Raw genomic sequence first — 21,005 nt, 5'->3', positions numbered from 1 at the left:
AACAAACCTTTAAGTGCCTCAGAAATCACTGAGAAGCACTTTCCCTGCTGAATAGTGGATTTGTTAGTGACGCAGTGAACTTCACTGAGGCTCTAAACTCAAGCAAAGAGCGGAATGAAAACCAGAAAAGATGCTTTCACTTTGTTTGTGTGTCTGTTTTCTTTTCAGACACAAACTTTGGCAGAAATTTGAACGAAATAATCGATAAACGCAGCAGAAGAACCAGAGTGTTAGAGATCATGTGTGTGTGTGTCTGTGTGTGTGTGTGTGTGGAGTCAAAACAGAAAAACACAGCTCAAAGACGCAGCCTACGGCGAGTCTGAGGGCCAACCCCCAGCACTTTACACACTGTGGAGGAGCTGAACTCAGATGATACCAAACCCGTCTCCAGAGTCACAATGTGGCGTTTACACGAAGTCGAGCTGCAGATGTTTACGGACAGAAGCTGAGTTTGAGTTGTGGGAAATTGATCCGCTCACATTTCCTGTGGAGGATTTATTCCTGGAAGACGTTAAAAAAAAGAATAAATTATATAAAGTTGTATAATTGCTGTTATCAGGGCTGCGCAGATAACAGACGCTCATTAAAGTTTTTAAAGGCTTTTAAGTGTAATTTCCTGAAGTCTGGCTGCAACACTTTTCATTCAAAACATCAATTTTATGCAGCAGAAAAGTTTTTATTCAAAGTGTCAGGAAACAAACTGCAGAGGGTTGAGTTCACTGCCTCCTGGTGGTCGAGAGGCCAAAGGACCTGAAGCTCGTGAAGTCCAGTCTTCTGTCCTCAGACGTTTAGAGTCTGGTCGATGAAGAGGAAACTAATGAAGAGGAAGAGGAAGAAGGAAGTTTCTCTCTCCTGCATCTGTTGAAACTTGGCAGCAGAGTGGTTTATGGGTCAAGAAAGAACCTGTTAACTTTTGGAGCGGAGGTGGATCCAGGACTTTCTTTCTGTAATATTTTGAGCGGACGTTGGACTTTAGGACGGCTCCTCATTACTTTTAATTTCCATATTAGTTGGTGTGGTATTGTCCTGTTTTCATGGTTTTATTTCTTCCAGGTTTGAATCTTCGACTCTTTGTGGTTTGGTCTTTGTTTGTTAATCTTTGTTAATGTTGGTTGTGGTTAGTTTTACTTCTCTTTAATAATATATATTTTGTATATAATTAGTGAAAATCCTTCTAAAGGGTCGTAACTAACAGAACGAGGAAACACGACTTGATGAATAAATGAAAGTTTCTCTTCATCAACAGTATTTGCTTCTAACGTCTTTATGTCCAGTTCCATTGTTTAATCCACTGGTTTCCTGTGTGGAGCGTGGAACCCTCTGAAGGGACACAAGACAAATCTCAGATTCTGAATATCTGAATTTAAGGCTTGAGCAGATTGTTTAGAGGCGAATCACCTTCAGTGGACGTCACAGACATCTGAAACTTAAGCAGTGGACCCAGACGGGACCTGAAACCTGAATCCTGACGTCTTAACTTCAGCTGTTGGATAAATGTAAAGTGACGGAACACGTGTTGTTTCTTCTTTTATATCGAATGTGACAAAATAGTTTAATCCACTAATTATTCAAATTGTCATAATCAGGAAGATTAAATCGATGACGTCAGCACATATTGTTAAACTGCAGTCGTGGTAAACTTCTCTCTGTGTTCGTATATGGATCATAAACAGAAGTTCACTCCTTTATTTCCCCACAAGCAGCAGTTTACTTCTTCAGCTTTAAATCACTTTCCAGCTGCTTCATCACCTCAGCCGACTGGAGCTCAATTAAAAACCTGTTGTTCTGCTTTTTATTCAGCGCTTCCTCCCGTGGAGGTCGAGCTCTGCAGGTGAATCCACTTCTCTGCTCCTGGGAGTCGCTCTGCGGCCGAACGTCCTCACGTCCCCGTCCGGCAGCAGATTCATGCTCCACTTACCTTATTGGACTCTACAAATAAAATACGAGTCGTGTTTTAACAGAATTGGATTCTCTCTCTCTCTCAGCTCCACTAACTCACACGTGGACACGTTTAATAGCAAACTGTGCATTAGCTTCTGTTTCTTTCCTCTCCGACCTGTTTGCTCTCCACGTGTGGGGCAGAGAAAAGTGTTTGTGTTGCTCTTTTTGTGTTCGCTTGAATCTAAACTGGACCAGTTTGTCTGAGAGATGAATGTTTCCTCCGCGGACTGAGCTCGTTATAAATTCTCAGAGCTCGTTTTGGCCTTTTAAACCGGCCGGAGGAGGAGGTGGACGCCTGCAGACGCTCGGCACTAAAACAGAAACAGCTCCATCAGTGTTACTCAGGATCCACAGAGACCTGAGAGATGGAAAACAGGCGAAACACTGAATATTTATCACTGAGAGAAGTTTTAAGTCTAAGAAAGAGGAGGAGGACGAGTGGAGCAACTTCCACATTCAAAGTTTCTCTGTTTCTCTTCTGTTTCATGAGGGAAAACAAGTGAACAGATTTCAAAGAGCTAATGAACCCACAGTACCTCTCATTAAGAAATGCAGAGATTTCATAATTAAACAATATATTTGACTGAAAAATGATCAAAATATCTGACAAACCCGTAGAGATTTGAAATACTCTGTGCAGGATTAAACATCTGATGATATAAAACACTGGAACATTGGTTTTATTAGTTTTTAATACTTGATAATATCGATAAAGTGTGGGTGGCTGTGGCGCAGGACATCGAGTGGGTTGTCCACTAACCAGAGGGTTGATGGTTCCAACCCCTTTTCCTCTAGTCCATTTATATATAAATGCATTAAACTAACAAGAGAAGTTAAAACTAAATTTACAAAATAATACAAAAACAAGGGAACTAAATAAATATTACATGTATTAGTTTAAACGATAATCTACATATTGTACAGGACCCTGAAGTGAAGTTGTTTATGGGTCAGTTCATGAGACGCTGAATGACGGCTGGAGGGAGTTACATGTGCACATGCAGGAAAAATGTACTGAACATTTAACTGAACAAGAAAAGTAGAATGAAAGTATGAAACTACAGATTCATACAGTTTTAATATCAGGCTGCTGTAACTCCTATAAACCACTAGATGTCAGTGTGTTTAATCTCTGGTTTGGACACAGTGGATTTTAATTCATCAACAAAAGTTTAATTCTTCACAAGTACAATGAATTCATCAGTTTATGTTTCTGATGATCATATTCATCTTCATCATCCTGACGAATAAACACACACATGATGAAATGTCAGATTAAAGAAGCAGCTCTGATCCTGTGTCTGTCTCATACAGGAGGCTGCCACTAGGTGGAGCTGTTGGTATTTTGGATGAAGGATTCTCTGATCACGCACACACACACACACACACACACACACACACACACACACACACACACACACACACACACACACACACACACACAGGTTTTTTAAAAACACTTTCCAAACACTTATTTTGATTTTCGTTTACACTTGAGATATTTTATTGAAAAAAGTTACAAATCTGTTTTTCAAGGAAACAAAAAACTTTTCTTGATACAAAACTCCAAAAAGTTAGAAAAGACTATTTACAAAGTGCTGATCTTCTGATTCACAACATTCAGGACAATGAAGTTGGATCAAACCAATAATTTAAGCGACGGATCCCTGTGATTCATCCAGAACAAACAAACCCGAACGCAGTAATCTTAAAAGTATTTTTACTCCAGTTGTTGAACACGGGAAGTTTCGACCGAGCGTTGAAAGTTCAGCTCCTCGTTGTGACGTTTCCTCCCGGTTGTTTCTCTTCTGACCAAAATCTGAGCATTTAACATCCTGACAGACAAAATGAATCGACCACGATCCTGCTACACGTCCCAGAGAAACTCAGACGGGAAGTTCTGAGTGTGTTCGTGGTCGAAAGAATCCACAACAAGGAAACCGACATCTTTCTGCTTTCAGGTTCACCATTAAAGTTGGTTTCTTTTTCTTATTGAAGTTCCTGCTAACTTCCTCCCTTCACTTCCTGTTTTTGTTTTTTTGTTTTTCCTGAGTAAATATCCTGGAACTAAATCTGTCTTCATCCAGAGACGACTCGATATCTTTAATTCACTGTTAATTAAACCTGGACTGAAGAGTCTGATGCTTCACGATTAATAATGAGAAACAGGAACCGTGTGAGGAAGCTCATCCTGTGTCATCGGTCCAAAGCAAAACATCTCAGGATCACGTGAAATATGGAAACGTATTAATTGTTTAAATCTTTATAACGCTCATCATGCTCAGTATAAAACACGTGAGGAGTGATACATCCCTCAGGACTTTGATTTGATCTGTTCTTCCTCCATTTTGTGAAGTGATGAGGTAGAAAACCACTCAGAGCTTCGTTGATATTAAAAAACAAATGTCGTCTTTGTGCATCGCAGGACAAACGTCCTCTTGTCTCTTGAAGACATTGAGCCACTGTCTCCTGTCTCCTGTCTGTGCTAATGATTAAATACCACCAGCATCCCGTCCCTCAGTCAGAGAAGTTTCTGTTCTCACCAATTTTACATGAAACAAAATCCAAAGCCAAAGTTCATCAGACTGAAATGATCGTTTGTCACGTCTCTTAAATTCCTCCAGATTCTGTCTTTCTCTCTAACTCCACCTGTCCACTAGCTGCCTACCTGCAAGTCACCTGATCTCCACGCTCCCCTGGGCACCTGCTCCTCAGTCCCTCATTAGTCACATATATATATAATCAATACTTATTACCCATATTTTCCTTTGTTTGAATTCCTTCCTCTCAGGATCCTCTGCTCTGAACACGACAATAAAAACGTCTTTCTTCTTCACGCCATCTTGGTTTTCAGTCACTTCTCAGCACCGTTAAAGTTTTAAAAAATTCCAGTTCTCACTGTATAAATAATGGAAAGTCAAAGGTCATGATTGACAGTGTCGAAGAGGAAGTTATGAAGCTGTTGAAACATTAAAATAAAAAGCAACAACATGTGATATGAGGAGGAGGAGCCATCGAACAGGCGGCTGCTGCCGCGGCCTCCATGTTTTCATCTGACGCATCACGTCCTCGTTTCACTTCAACGTGTTTTTCATCTCATGCAGTTAAAAACAAAAAGTCGCTAAGTTTGGGGAAGTGAGTTCAACTGTGCGAGAGTTTGACCGAACCTCGCATGTCGTGTCGTGCGTCTCACAAATCAAACTGAAAGTTCGTAGTGTTTTTATCTTCAGACCTCGAGTCTCGTCATCGTATCGACGCACGCTGACACAACCGCAGCTGTTTTAAATCACAAGTACTTTTCAGTTAACGTCTAAAAATAGATTAATCATAGAAACGTGTGAATCTGCGTCAGTCAGTCTTTTCCAGTGTTCAGTTATATTTGATGGTACAGTCCTGATGGCGCCGCGAGGCCCGGACGCTTCTCCGTGTTCCCAGAGTTCCTCGGTGCGTTTCCCGCAGCGGGCGTGGCGTTGCCGTCCAGGCCCAGCGAGCGTCGGTACGCCGCAGAGAGTCGGTACAGGACGTCCGGTCGGGGGCCCGGGTGGGCGTCGGCCTTCTGCGTCATCAGCATTTCAAACAGCGTGCTGACCTCGGACAGGAGGGCCCCGCCCAGTGGGCCGTCCTTCTCTGGACTTTTACCTGAGAGGAGGAAGAAGAGAAGGAGGTGTCACTCTGCTGCTTCTTCTGAGAACTACAAATTAAAAAATGTGATGGTCACCACCTATTTAATTAGAGTATTTTTAGTTTGCCATGATAAAAAAACTTGATATGAATTCTTTAATACTGTTGTGAAATTAAGATAGCTTTAACTTGTTTATGCTATTTTGTAATATGTTATTGATTTAAAGATAAAAATAAATGTTACTATTTAAAGTGAACGTAGTTTCTTGTGTTTTACCGAAGGTGGAGAAGGACGAGGAGTCCAGACAGTCCCGTGGAAGAGGCTCAGTTTCAGGGGACGGAGGCCCGTTGGGGACAAACACGTTGTCATGGTAGTCGCCTGCGAGCGGGAGAGAGAGTCTCGCCATCCAGGACGGGTCGGTGACCTCCGAGAAGACGTCATCTGCAGAAAGAGAGACAGACAGAGACGTTTGAACTGGACGTTCTACTTTTGAACCAGATTTTGTCGAGTGAAGATGAACGAAGCTCTGAAATGATTCTTTCTAAATCAAAGAGTAACGACCGATAACAAACTACTGATGCAACAAAGAGACTCGTATCAGGTCGTCACGACCTTTGACCTCCGACCCCTGAATCTAATCAGTTCACCTTTGAGTCCTAACGAAAACATTGGGACAGAATCTGAAGAAGTTCCCGTGTTTGGTTCTTGAGATTCTCCGACTCTCCTGATGCTGAAGTGTGATGTCGAGGCAGGAAAAGGAGGAAGTGACACTCGGGTTTTATCGGCTGCCGTCAACAGGAGTTTTCTACATCTGTTGTGTCGGCTTCACTGAAAACATCCCGTTCACACCGTCCTATCAAAAACAAACCCTGCTCCACATGCATGTGTCTGTCAGAGGCGTGAACACCGGGCGTGAGGGGGGGAAAACACACAAAGTCTCATTCAGTCATTTACTGTACAACACGTTAATGCACAGAAACACGTGAATGTTTAACACCTTGATTGTCTCTGTTCTGATCTTCATCAGATCCTGTTTACATCCATCTCATCCAATTACATGTGATGATCCTTTTCTCAGCGTGTTGTTCTGCTCATGTGATCTGAGAAACAACACGACGCCTCGTTCTTCATGGTGCAAAGATACTGAGGCTTTATATTTTCTTTATAATAAAATGTTTCAGGCTTTAAGTATTTAATGAACTCTGACTGATGATTATTAACTGAATCTGCTTCACAGAGAGGGATGTACAGTACGTGGATCATTTCTCATTTCCACAATATTTAGTTTTAGAAGGAAACCGGAACAATTGAGTAATTGAAATATATATATTCAAGCCTTTTCAGCTTTTAAAATAAATCTTAAATAGATAATGGAAGTTATATTAATACCAGATTTACATCTATACACAAAGTCTTATTCATTATCTCTTGATTGATCCTTTTTGCTGTTTTCATCATCTGTATTTGTTTTATTTGTCTGAATCTTGTGTTAAAAAAAAAACGTTTTTAGTTTGAGATTTGAATTTCGTGCTCTGAAAGAAACGGATCAACTTGCCTCATTTATTTAAAATCAAAACGTTTCAACTCCGCTCAGACTAATCAGCCTGAGGAGCTGAGGTCTCCTTCATGTAACCACAACCAGATGCAAGGAGTTAACTCACACACACACACACACACACACACACACACACACACACACACACACACACACACACACTAATACATACACCCGGTGTGGCCCAGACCTCCACCAAAGCCCCCCCCCCATCCCCCCCTCTCTTTGTTTTGGCAGTTTTTCATCACTGATCCTCTGAATAGAAAATCCTCTTTAAATTACCAAACGCTTCGAGTTTCAGCAGATTCTCCGGAGGTAAAATCGTCTGCTGCCTCATGTCGGACCTGGTGTTGATGTTAGGAGAAGAAGCTGTCGACACCCGCGTGTGTTTCACGTCTTAGTGAGTCCATCTGGGTGTTGTTGTGTGTTGTTGTGTGTGTTGTTGGGCCTCGTCGGTCCATTAACACACCTGCTGCAGCATTAAAAGCTCTGATCCTTCACCTCCGTCTCACAGAGTGTTAACGGAGCCGCAGGTTCATCTTCCGTCCTGGTCTCAGTTTCTCTGTTTCAATTCTTCACCAGCTCTTTAAAACTTTCCCAGTTTGATAATTTAAACATTAATACAGTTTACAGTATACAGTTTAAGATTCAGTTAATCAATTAACTTCTTGCGTTACAGAGTCTTGACAGATTCATCTTCTTCTGGATCACAGATGAGTCTCTTTTAGTAAAAAGTGGTAGAATATGACTCACACCTTCAACAGCTTCAATCTGACAACGTGATTCTGAGAACACACACAGTCCCAAGACATGGAGAAGAATGAACACACACAAAGACACACACACACACACTCACACATCATATCATCTTCAGACCTGAACAAAGGATCAGGTGTTTGTGTGATTCACAGAGGTTTGAAGAAGACGCAGCAGTCGAACACACACACACACTCACACACACACACACACACACACACACACACACACACACACACACACACACACACACACACACACACACACACACACACACACACACAGTTGTCGCTCTGGTGTGAGTTACACTGATGATGGCGCCTGCAGCGAAGAAGGTGAGTCAAGTGTCACACACATAAAACAACACACTCCCACACACACTTTTGTTTCTCTCTCTCCCTGCCCTGAAGTGAAGCTCGCTCGACCGTCATCAGGCGGTAATCCCCTCTGCTCTGACCACAACACACACACACACACACACACACACACACACACACACACACACACACACTGGCCTACATGTGGAATTCCCAGTTAAACAATGAGCCTTAAGAGTTTGAGGTTCACGTTAATATCTTGGTTACACTTTGTGGTCGTAGTTTTAAATGAAAGCAAAGAGAACGAGGACCTGATGTGGACGATCTCTAGTTTTAGTATTTATGATTTTAAACCTTTCACTGTTAATGACGACGCAACATAATGGAAATAATAATAATCCTGAATAACTACAAATAAATACTCAAATAATAACGAACCTTAAAGTTAATCATCACTACGATAATGTCAGATCATGATACAACAACATGCTAATGAAGTGACATTAAAGTGACACTAACATGTTAATAATACAAACATTTTACACAATAATAAGAATTTTGGGGGATTTTCAGCCATAAAAAACTGAATCAGATCATTTCCTGATGAGGATCCTCAGAACCAGGAGATCCATGAAGACAAAGAGATGAGTGGGCCGTGGGTGGATGTGGATGTAAAACCTGTCACTGGGTTATTTCCTGTTTTCTACCTTTCGTCAGTGTGAGTCCATTGTGAGTGAAGAGTGTGTTTATTCTGCGGGGGAACAGAGGTCACATGCTTTAAACCTCCAGTTCCACCAGGAGCTCGCTGACAAACACACACACTGAGTTCAGCGTCTGGAGGACAAAGATGAATTCTGACGTCACCTGACTCGCACCAGTACAAAAACTTAACACAACTTTACACAACATAACTCGTGTGTGTGTAAAACTCTATTGTTGTATGAATGCACAGGATAATACTGTATGTTTGCAGTATTTTGTCCCATAGTTTACCATTGAACTGTTGTAGTACTTATTGTATCATTGTGTTAAGTTGTGTGCAGCTCCAGACAGATTTCCACATAGGACAATAAAGTTTATATTATCTTATGTACATTGTTTTAGATTTTTCAAAAGAGGTGTGTGTGTGTGTGTGTGTGTGTGTGTGTGTGTGTGTGTGTGTGTGTGTGCGCACCAGGGTGGTTGAGCAGGTTGTGGAGCCCCTCCTCCAGCTGAGGGTCTATGGGCGAGTCTCGTCCCGGTTCCCAGTCCATGTCTCCGGCCTCGCTCTCTCCGTGTCCACTGTCCTTGGTGCTCTGCCAATCAGAGCAGTCCTGACCCCCGTATCTGCACCAAACGCACAATAAACACAACTTTAAACAACATCCAGGTCGACACCTTCCTCCTTACACATGAAACAGAGAGAGGATCAGTCGAGGGGAGAATTGTCCTTTGTGTCCTTTTTGATTTCCTAACAAACTTCTGGCAAATTATACCAATAAATTAAAAGTGGTATTTCCCAAAAACCACAGATTTGTCTTAACAATGTGATTTCCAACCTGAATAATCATCCGTTCACCTTTGGAAAATAAGGATTAATAATTCACTGCACAAAAAGACAGAAATATAGAAATGAACAGTTAAAACATGGAATAAACAAAAGTCTTCAGTCCGTCGACACTTGGATCCAAACACGTCTTTTTCACAGAGAAACAAAAGAAGCAGATAAGAAGCAGACGGAGAAACGGAGCCAGAGGAGAAGTCAGAGAAACTGATAACATTCCTGAGCTTATGATAAATACAGTCAGAACCACAGGCCACCACCAGTCACACTTTCTGAGCTACAGGTGTGTGTGTGTGTGTGTGTGTGTGTGTGTGTGTGTGTGTGTGTGTGTGTGTGTGTCTGCGTGCATGCTCTAACAGGAAGTCTGATAAAGGTGAGTTAGTCACAAACTCATCTTATCCTGAGTGAAGATTAAAATCTTATAAAACAATGAGAGGAGATGATTTTCAGTTCAAGTTCATTCATGTTTATTTTTTCATTTCGAAAAGTCCCCAGAGAGAAGAAATGATCTTAATAAAATAAAAGTCCAAACTCCTGTAAGAGGTCACCACTGAGCAGGTGCGTGCTGCTGCCGCGGCAGAAAAAGAAAAGTCACCTCATAATGTGAAAAGTGTTTTTTTAAATATCTTTGCGTTATTATGACATAAGTTATGAACGTATCATTAATGGATAAAACAAAATAAGACATAATTTAGTTCACTGAAATGCGTGATGAATAAAATAATGATGTGCAGTGAACCCAGTGACTCTAACTGGGAACCCAGTGACTCTAACTGGGATCTGACCTCTAGCACAGCTCGTCTTCTGAAACCCACACGAGTGACAAAGTGATTCACGCAACTGTGTGTGTGTGTGTGTGTGTGTGTGTGTGTGCGTGTGTGTGTGTGTACGTGTGTGTGTACGTGTTGAAACAGAGCCAATATGAAACAGAGTATGTGTTGTATCAAGGTGATGTCAGATCTAATCTCATCACCATGGTGACGCTGAATTACCTGCTTCCTGTGGACCAGTCAGACGGAGCCCACACACACACACACACACACACACACACACACACACACACACACACACACACACACACACACGCACACACACACTTTATAAGACACTCATCCTGTGACATTGAATGTTTGACTCTGTGTCCTGTTTGTCTGTTGCTGTTATTTCAGTCACGGCAGGTCAGTCGGTCACAAACGTTCATCAGCGACGACTTCGACACATCAAGCAAACGTTTGTAAAACCGATGTTGACAATGGAGCTCGGACTCTTCAGCTGCTCGCTCACTTTAAACCAGAACTTTAAATTAATAAAATAATATCAATTAAACCAACTTGATTTCACTCATTCCAGATGTGTGTCTGCAGATCAAATCATTGTCATCTTATCTTTGCACAATTAACTTGTTCGTAATCCTAAGAGTTTATAAGAATTAAACTTTCTGCAAACATGCACCAAGCAGCTGAAGTGTAAATCCCTCATTGTGTGTGTATGTGCATCTACATGTGAACTGGATGTTTGACAGTGTCTCATCTCTTCAGGATTTTCATTAGTTAAATTTATATAAATGACATTATCTACAGAAGCAGCATCATCTGCTCACGTCTGCAGTTTGAAGCTCTCGAGGATCTTTGCACAAAACAAACACAAACGTTCTGGCTCAGGAGAAACATCTGTGAGTTTTTAGAATCGGTGGCATTCCCGGTTAATGTCCGGTGGACCTGCTATCAGCCGCAGCCGGGTGTGATCAGAGTCTGAAACCTGCAGCCAGCTGGATCTGGATCAGGCCTCTGGAGATGAAGAGAGGGATTCTGACTCTCTTCCTCTTTTAGATTTCAGTCTGTTTTAAAATCTCAACTCTCTCACTCAACCTGGAGAGTAAAGGTCCCAGTGAAAAGGTTTATTCAGCTTCTCCACTGTTTTCAGGACATTTACACATCTGAGAGTCTGAATCAAGCTTCACTGTGTTTAAAACCTGAGGCTTCGTCTCACACAGATTATTTTACCTCATTATTTGAAACTTTGGCCACATTTGAAATGAACATAAGACATTTTAACATCATATATATGACAGAATATAATGTATTCAAATGCTGCACCGAGAGATTTGGTGAAACAAATGAAGTATTGAGAATTTAGCCTAAGTTAAGATTTGCACTTGGGCGACAAACATTCAAGTTTTAATATTAGAATAAAGAACATTTTACTTTAATCTACGAGGAACTTTCTCTCTGTGGCGTCACATCTACGAGAAAACAACTTCATGAAGTTTGTTGGTGGTAAAAACATAAAAACCAGAAACTAAAATCTCTGTTTCTCATCATTTACTTTGAGAAAACCTCAGACTGAACCACATGAGACGAACTGTCCACATTATAAAAACTGCACTGTTCATATCAGATCAAACCAGTATTTTATTATTAATAACGTCTCTAAATCTGATTTTATTTAAAGTTTATGTTAAAGATGCTGTTTGGTTTGTTCACTCATTTATCCCACAGATAACTTTTATAGATATAAACTGTAGTTTTATACATTTTCACAAAGTGTCTCCGGTCAAACTGAGTCATTTCTAAACGCAGCGAGTTTTCACGTCAGTTTGAGGATAAAGTAATAAAATAAAAGCTCATTGTGTTTAAGATGAAAGTTACAGAAATTAAACTGAAAAACATCTGAGAATGTGAATATGAAAGCAGAGGGAGCTTATTGGTTTGACTTTGTTGTGGTTTAGTTGAGCCTACATCAGAGGAGAGAGGAGGAGGAGGAAGAGGAGGAGGAGGAAGAGGAGGAAGAAGAGGACTGACCTGCCGTTGCGATGAGAATATTTGTTCCCTCTGAAGTTTGTCTTCGGCTGCAGCTGACCCTGTCGGAGGAGGGAGAGGAGCTGGGAGATCTGCTGCAGGGAGGAAGAGGAGGAAGAGGAGGGAGGTTAGAACTTCAGGCTAAAGACTCACAGACTATCATGATGAAGGCCTGCGCCTGAATAAGACAGAGCTGAAGTGTTTCTGTACCAGCGTCTGAAAGAGCTCTGATACTCCTAAATATCAGAAATCACCTCCTCTCATGTTTTGTCAGTTGTTATTTGGTGTTGGATCAGTTCAGCAGATAAACAGAGTCCAGGCATCAGAATCGATATCAGGACAGAGAACGGGATCAGACTCGATATCAGGACAGAGAACGGGATCAGAATCGATATCAGGACAGAGAACGGGATCAGAATCGATATCAGGACAGAGAACGGGATCAGAATCGATATCAGGACAGAGAACGGGATCAGACTCGATATCAGGACAGAGAACTGGATCAGAACGTCTCTTGTTGTTTAAAGACTTTTGAACCAGAGCGCTGGGAACTGTGGGATCGTCTCTGTTGCTTTAGCTGCTTGAACAACGTCTGCTTTTAAAAACACAGGTAAAAAAGTGAATCAACACGATTTTCTCCTTTTGGATCCGTCAGTTAGTTGAACAGTGTGAGAACCGAGCGGCTGCGTCCGTCTCACTGCTCAGAGCGTTCTGCTGACAGCTGCTGTTATACAGCGGATACACACTGATCACCAGGGAGGAAACACACACACACTGGGCAGGGTGTGTGTGTGTGTGTGTGTGTGTGTGTGTGTGTGTGTGTGTGTGTGTGTGCACGCTAATATATGACTTTGTTTCAGTCCTGGCGTTTGTGTGGTCTGTGTGTTTTTAAACATGCACGCTGCTGCAGCGACAGGAAATGGCCTCTACGTAAAAGCCTATTCTTCTCTGGCCGGTTTCCTTCCAGGATGGACGGCGAAATTTGGACGAGTCGAGAGTGTGTGTGTGTGTGTGTGTGTGTGTGTGTGTGTGTGTGTGTGTGTGTGTGTGTGTGTGTGTTTTGAGGTGTAGGTGAAAACCCCCTCCTCCTCCTCCTCCTCCTCCCAGACGCCCAGAGGCCTCTTCCTCTCCGATCTCGAGGGAGGAGAGAGGCTTCTGAAGCCAGAAAGGTGGAGGAGAGGGGGATGCTGGGTAAAAAGAAAAAGGCCTCTTCCTTTCTCTAATAGGAATCACGTGAGGAGGTCGAGCTCTTTGTTCTGCGTCTGCCGGGCGATGCCGGCGACTTTCGCCCTCAATGACGCGGTTTGGTATTTCAACCAGCGAAGCTTTGGATTCTGATTCTGAGGATCTGAGTCACGATCACGAGTCCAACTCATCTCTGAGCTCGTAGAAGGAACGTTACTTGTGTTATAATATAGATAACTGAAAATGAATGTTCATTACTTTAATGGATCATTTTAACACATTCACAAATTCAGAAGTCTTTTTTTAGCTCTTGCAGCCTCATGTTTTTCTGACAGTAGGATATATTAGTTTTTTTGTTTACAATCAGAAAAAACTGCATAAAGTGTTTTTGAAACTACAGATTCCTCATCACATTGAGGATTGTGACCCTGCAGCTGATGGTGAATGTAAATCTGTGAATACAGCGTCTGAAGATCCAGTATCTGTGTCTGCGGCTGACGGTTCGATCCCCGGCTCAGTTTCCTGCTCCGCTCTCTGAGTCGCTGTTTTTAGTCGGATCTGTTTTTCTTTCCTCTTTCTTCTCGACTCAGTAAAAGTGATTCTCGGGTCATTTGTACGTGACAGGAGCAGCGTGTGAGAGCGGAGTCGACTTACACTACAAACACATCACAGCTTACCCCCCCCACCTCCTCCTCACACTGACTCCCCCACACACACAGAGCTCCCCCTCCCTCCTCATCCCTCACACACACACACACACACACACACACACACACACACACACACACACACACACACACACACACACACACACACACACACACACACACACACACACACACCTCCTCGGCTCCTGGTTTCAATATGAATCTGAAATGTGATATTTAGTAAAGGAGGAGAAAAAGGGAGAGTTTCTGGGGGGGCATTAGTGACTGTGACACATGAGCACCTGAATAAACTCTTCACAGTCATCAGTCACTCGCACACACACACACACACACACACACACACACACACACACACACACACACACACACACACACACACACACACACACACACACACACAACCACACACACAGAGTCGTGTTTCCATAACTTCAGGGGACATTTAATTGACTAACTCTAACCTTAACCTTAGCTACTACTTACATAAACCTAAACCTAAACCCAACCACAGTTCACATCCTGATCCTCACCTCAACCAGAACCTCACTAATGACACTCTGCCTCATTAGGACTGAGCTTTTGTCCCCATGAGGTCGACTGGTCCTGACAAGGTCAGTTGTTATACTGGAAAAGCTCCTGAAGAGGTTACAAAAATGAGTACGCACACACACACACAGACACACACAGACACACACAGACACACACACCTTCACCTCCACCCGACTCCAGGCCTCGGGCTGTCTGAGTAAGTCATCACACAGGAGGCCGAAAAAGGCAGAAAGGCTTCTGGGAAAATGTAAGGGAATCTGCTTTCTGTCTGTGTGTGTGTGTGTGGCAGAGAGAGAATGGGGGGGGGGGAGGCACTAAACTCTCTACTCTCTAATGGACTTCACTTCAGATTAATCTCAACGCCTGCAGGGGGCGAGACTTAATTACGCTCCGGCACTAAGTGTAAGCACATGTTGAAGTAAATGTGATCACACGTTTTTTGATGGAAGTAAATTAGATTTAAACGAGAGCCGGCAGCGGCGCGTTGACCTTAATGTCGGAGCCACCGTGGAAAACATAAATAAGAAGACATTAAAAAATCATCAGGCGGATTTTGTGAAAATCGTTAAAACAATGTAAATGGACTCATCTGTCAAACCGAGTCGCAGTAAAGTTCGTCGTTCGCTGCCTTGAACATAACTTCACAACTTCAGTCACGAGTGTGAGTGTTGTGGCGAGTTTTAATGAACGCTGAGCTGAGTGAACTCCATTTTAACTTTGTTGTAAAAGACATTATAAGCTTGTTAGCGTGTTTCCCAGCATGCATTGTGTTTGGGTTTTCTACACAGACATATATAAGATGAAGGAGCTTTATTCTATTTGACTTCTTATGTATATTTTCAGATGATGGAAATTCTTTAAAATCCACTTGAAATGACAACACACTCACACCAGGGATGATATAAATGTAAAGTCTGTGATTCAATTGACGAATTAAACAAAACTTAAGTCACAGTCTGAAGTTACGTGAGTGTTGGAAGTTGCCACATCTCACCTGCACCTCTGGAGAAGCTGACGAGAGCTCGATCGAGTCTCCAAACGCAGCCATGGAGAGTCGAACCAGGTTCCGGAGCATCCGCTGGTGCTCTGCCTCGTGACCCCCTCGTCCCTCCAAGGTCCTCGGCCTCCTGAGAGTCGCCTGGGACCCCAAACGAGCCGGCTCCGCCTCCTCCCCCTCAGGGTGGGCCTGTCGCTTCAAGGTGCTTGAGTGTGAGACTGAAGAGGAAGACGAGGTGTTCCTGGATTTCCGAAGAGTTCTGTACGATGTGGCGGGAGTCAGAGGCAGAGCGCCATCCAGTTCGATGTTCCCAGGTTTCCGGAGGGTTCTGCAGTGATGGGTGACAGGTAGAGTGGCGTCCCCGTCTGGGAAGCCTTGGGAATGGAAGCTTGAGTTCATGGCTGACGGCGTTAAGGTGTACTGCCTCTCAGTTTCTACATCTTCTGACATCACTGGAGGTGGAGCCAGTGGCTGGGATTCACTGTCGTCCTCAGGAACCTCCTCCTTTCGCCCCCGGATGACGGGGATTAGCTGAATGTCAGACTTTCTGATGTTCTTCTGCGGCCGCCGAGGATGGCGGGTGTAGGTCGACTCAGCCTGTCTGCAGTTGTAGGCACGGTTGTCTCGTTTCTCGGGGCGGCAGAAGGTCGTCACCAAAGCGATGGCCAACAGAAGCAGCAGGCATGAAGCACCCAGGCAGATCGCGAGCATCATGGTAAAACTAAGCTGTGCTCGGCTTCCAGGTGACGAGTTCTTCAAATGGTCCTTGAGGTTGATGAAGGTCACCTCCAGAGTCACTTTGGTGGTCAGACTGGGAGAACCCATGTCTGATACAGCTACGCCCACTTTAAAGGTTTTCCCAATGAGCTCAGTAGCGTTGGTGGTGTTAACGAAGAGTTGGCCCGTAGCCTCGTCCAACCAGAAGAGTCCGTCGGGGTTTCCTTGGGCAAGGAGGTACTGCACTTCCCCGTTGAGCCCTGAGTCCGGGTCTTCAGCTTTTAGGGTTGATGCCATAAATCCAACAATTCCTTCTCTGACAGGTTGATTAATTATAAAATTGGCCGACGCCTCCTCCATGTTGTTGCCCAGCTCAGTCACCACCTCCCCTTTGTCTGCGTTGACGGGCACATTTAAAGACACAACGTCGTTTCTCGGTTTCGGCTCCGTGATGACCGGGTAGTTGTCGTTCATATCCTCCACGTCGATCTGCACGGTGGCGGTGCTGGTGAGAGGCGGATGACCGTGGTCAACAGCCAACACAATGAAAGTGTAGGTGTTGGATTCCTCGTAGTCCAGAGGCTGCCGGATGCTTATGACACCACTGCTCGAGTGGATGTTGAAAATGTCTGTGTCACTGTCCAGGTCTTTGGGGCTGTGAATGAAGTAGGAGACTCTTCCACTGAGTTTCAGGTCGACATCGTTGGCTTCGACCTTAAGAGCGTGGTAGCCTACGTCGTTGTTCTCCTTGACAGTGGCCTTATACAAGGAGGTGGAGAACACCGGGGCATTGTCATTCTCATCCAGAACAAGGACGGGCAATTGTTTTACACAAGACAGAGGAGGATCTCCATAATCCTGGGCATGCAGCGAGATGTTGTACTGCATAACCTTCTCTCGATCCAGGCTGCCGTCGGTTACAATCATGTAGTTGTCACCATGAATCTTCTTGAGGCGGAACGGGCCGGATCCTTGCTGTATACTTGCTATCGTTTTTCCATTGTCCCCTGAATCTGCATCAGAGACCATCACCAGAGCAAGAAAAGTGTCCACCGAGGTTCCCTCGAGCACGGTCGCCACAGGGGAGTTGGGTGGAGTCCAGGTCATGTGTATCCTTGGTGCGTTATCGTTAATGTCTGTGAGCTTGACGTGCAGTTTGCAGTGCGAGGGGATGGAATTGGGTCCACGATCACGGGCCTGAATAATCACTTCATAAGAGGTCTGGGCCTCATAGTCCAGATGTGCTCTGAGACTCACGGCTCCGCTTTGTGGGTCCACAAAGAAAAGTTTCTGAACGTTCTGATGATTGTGTTTACTGAGCGAATACTCCACTTCCCCATTGGCCCCCTGGTCCGGATCGGTGGCCTTGACGTTGATGATGGTTGTCCCAAGAGCTGTGTCCTCAGAAAGCTCCACAGTGGGAGTGCCGTCCTCAAACTTGGGGCTATTGTCATTGGAGTCCTGAATATTAACACGAACTAACGTGCTCCCAGATTTAAGGGGATTCCCTTTGTCCCACGCCACCAAGGTGAGGTCGAAGGAGTTTTGAACCTCCCTGTCAAGTTCTTTGATAACAACTAACTCTGCTTGTTTTGTCCCATCTGGACCAACTGTCACATCCAGAGCGAAGTGCTGGTTGACAGACAGCGAGTAGGTCTGGAGACTGTTGGGCCCCGCGTCAGGATCGACCGCCCGGTCCAGAGGGATTCGCATCCTGAGGCTGGCGGTCTCTGAGATCTCCACTTCCTGCAGAGGACTGGGGAAGCTGGGGCTGTGGTCGTTTAGGTCCATCACCTCCACACGAACCCTCAGGCAGTTCATGGCACCTTGTCTCTTGTAGAGGACGCTGAAGGCCACCTCACACAGGTCAGACCCCCGGCACAGCTCCTCCCTGTCCAGCCGGCCTTGGGTGGAGACCACTCCGTCTCGAGTGCTGACGGAGAAGGGAAGGGCTTTGCCATGTTCCACCACCTGGAAATCCTCCAGGGGACCAGTTTCGTCCCTCTGCCGAAGGTCATCCAACAGCCGGCCGACCTGGGTCCCCGCCGGCTGCTCCTCCCAAACCTGGTACTTGATGATTATTGATGACGGCTCGGAGGAGCGAGCCTCGGAGCAGAGACCCAGAACCAGAAGCAGAGCCAGCAGCATATTGTTGTGAAGAAAATCTCCTGTCTACGGGCTAAACTGACATGTTTAACATAAATAAAAGATAAATGTTGAAATTAAAACAACTTTCAAACTGTCTTTAAATAGAAAAGATAAATATCAAGTCTGTCTCCTACAAACAAAAATAATCTCCAGTTTCTTTTTTTCAAAACAAACAACAGAACCAGTGACGAAAACTGAAAAGCAAACACCTAATTATTTGGTCAGAAGTCAATTATCTGAAGCTATAATTAAGATGTCACCCTCCCTCTCTTTATCCGCTCCACGCTCTGCCTGCTTCTCTGACTCACTCATGCTGCTGCTGGCGTCCGGCCTCTCGCTTCATCCTCCTTCACTCGGCACAGTTTTGCTTCAACTGAGAAAGTTTGGATGTGAGTTTCCACATGCCAGCGGAGCCTCGGCCAATCCGACGGGAGGAGGAGGGTCCTATGCAAATGGGTCCGGACTCAACACAAAGAAAATCCCTCCTGCCCTCAGGAAACTCTGCAGAAACTCTGGAGTGCTTTTAGAGAAATACGACACCGCCGCACACACTTCTGCCTGCGACTGCTTAGACTCATCCCAACCTGCCGCCTGGGCCCTGGACTCAGATCCCAGTGGGACCGAAGGCCACAGTTCACGTGTTAGTGAACTCCAGAGCGATGACGTGTGGTCTGGAGGCAGTGACAGCAAAAACACAAATACAGATATGAAGAGAGGCCGTCATCGTTATATATTATATTATATTATATTATATATACGGTGACAGCTTCAGAGGCGAGGGTCGTCAGTAACACTCAGCGTTTGAGTCTCTATGGGAGCAAACTAAAGTTTATTTAAATATTTCTGTGTTTTCTTTAAAGTCTGATGTTTGCACTGTCGATCGTTTGTTGTTATTGTTTATTTCACCGACTTTGACACGAGTGCTGTAAATTCAGAAGCTCAACCTGAATGTGACGAAACCCACATTCCAGCTTTAACCCTCAAATATAATTATGAAGAATTTCAGTGTTGAGGCCACAGACGTCGAAACATTCCCAGAGCATCAGTTTGTTTCTCTGCTAAAGTGAAACTTTAACCTTCTACTTGAAGCAAGTACTTGCTTTTAGATACTTAAAGTATTAAAAGTAAAGGTACTTCCATAATGAAATGATCTAAGTAAATGTACTTTGTTACATCCCACCACTAGTTACAGGTTTTTTCATTTGAGAAAATATCTGAGTTTCAAGAATAAATACTGGTTCATGATTTAGGATTTATTTACATTAAAGATTAGACGATACAATAAGATGAGATATGATGAGATATAATAACATGATGAATACAGGAAACGATATATAATACGATACGAATAAAAACAGTATTCAAAATAAAAATATAAAACTATAAATAATATACAATAACAACAAATAACGCAGTATAGACTCAAACTGATAATTATCCTGTTAATGTTATGACATGTGAATAATTTACTGCAGTATTACACATGCACATACTTTAAATACTTCACACTACATTTCATTCTTTGTTTAGAAACCAGCAGATACTAAATTAAAACCATTAAAACCAGTTGGTGCTCACAGCCACAGATCCTCTGACACAAGTTAAATATTTTCCCAGGATGCAGCAGAGCTTATTTTTCATTTGCTCCCTGAAATATCCTGCAGGCTGAGAGAGAATCAAGCGTATCACTTTCCTCTTGGCTCGGTGTGGGGGGGGGGGGCGTCCCCGGCCGATGAGAGACGTCCGCCGGACAGAGAGACGGACGACTGAGGAGGAAACAGAGTTTAAATCATTAAAATACACGAGTCAGACGGATCCATTCACCGTGAAAATAAACAAGAGGATAACAGCATTGACTGTTAATAAAGACATGACAGCTCCCATAAGTGTCTCAAATGCCCCCTGGTGGCTGGCTGCAGTATGGGTCATTACACCTCCTCCATGTTAGCAGATGGGACATAAACCGAACTTAAAAATTCAAGTAGACGTTAAATAAATGTTTGTCAAAGATGGTTTCTGTTATTTTAGATCGTTCTTATCTCACCGATGTTTGTTTGGTTTTAATTAGGCTGAGAGGTCGTGATTGACAGCTCCACCCCCCCTTTATCTACGGGACAGACTCTGACTCCAAATGACGTCATCGGCACAAGATGGCTGCGTTAATGTCCAAGATATTTTATCTTCATCTGTGGATGGAGGGTGGAAGTGG

The 21,005-nt window shown here is 43.8% G+C and overlaps 1 protein-coding gene across 2 annotated transcripts; it reads right to left on the bottom strand.

The window, feature by feature from the left end:
- Nucleotides 1-3,727: 3,727 nt before the first annotated feature.
- Nucleotides 3,728-19,156, bottom strand: pcdh12 (protocadherin 12). 2 transcript variants are annotated; one of them, XM_035161569.2, is made up of 5 exons: nucleotides 15,929-19,156; nucleotides 12,536-12,627; nucleotides 9,366-9,517; nucleotides 5,840-6,004; nucleotides 3,728-5,580 (listed from the first exon to the last, which is right to left on the bottom strand). In XM_035161569.2, the coding sequence occupies exons 1-5, from the start codon at nucleotides 18,794-18,796 to the stop codon at nucleotides 5,315-5,317; spliced, it is 3,543 nt and encodes a 1,180-aa protein (XP_035017460.2). In that variant the 5' UTR covers nucleotides 18,797-19,156; the 3' UTR covers nucleotides 3,728-5,314. The 2 variants fall into 2 exon arrangements, with proteins under 2 accessions (XP_035017460.2, XP_035017461.2); XM_035161570.2 differs by having other exon boundaries at nucleotides 12,536-12,624.
- Between the last annotated feature and the right edge of the window lie 1,849 nt (nucleotides 19,157-21,005).

This window comes from Hippoglossus stenolepis, chromosome 7, assembly GCF_022539355.2.
Source record: "Hippoglossus stenolepis isolate QCI-W04-F060 chromosome 7, HSTE1.2, whole genome shotgun sequence".
Taxonomy (NCBI): domain Eukaryota; kingdom Metazoa; phylum Chordata; class Actinopteri; order Pleuronectiformes; family Pleuronectidae; genus Hippoglossus; species Hippoglossus stenolepis.
The sequence above is the reverse complement of the archived record's forward strand: the minus strand, read 5'-3'. Positions and strand labels throughout refer to the sequence as shown.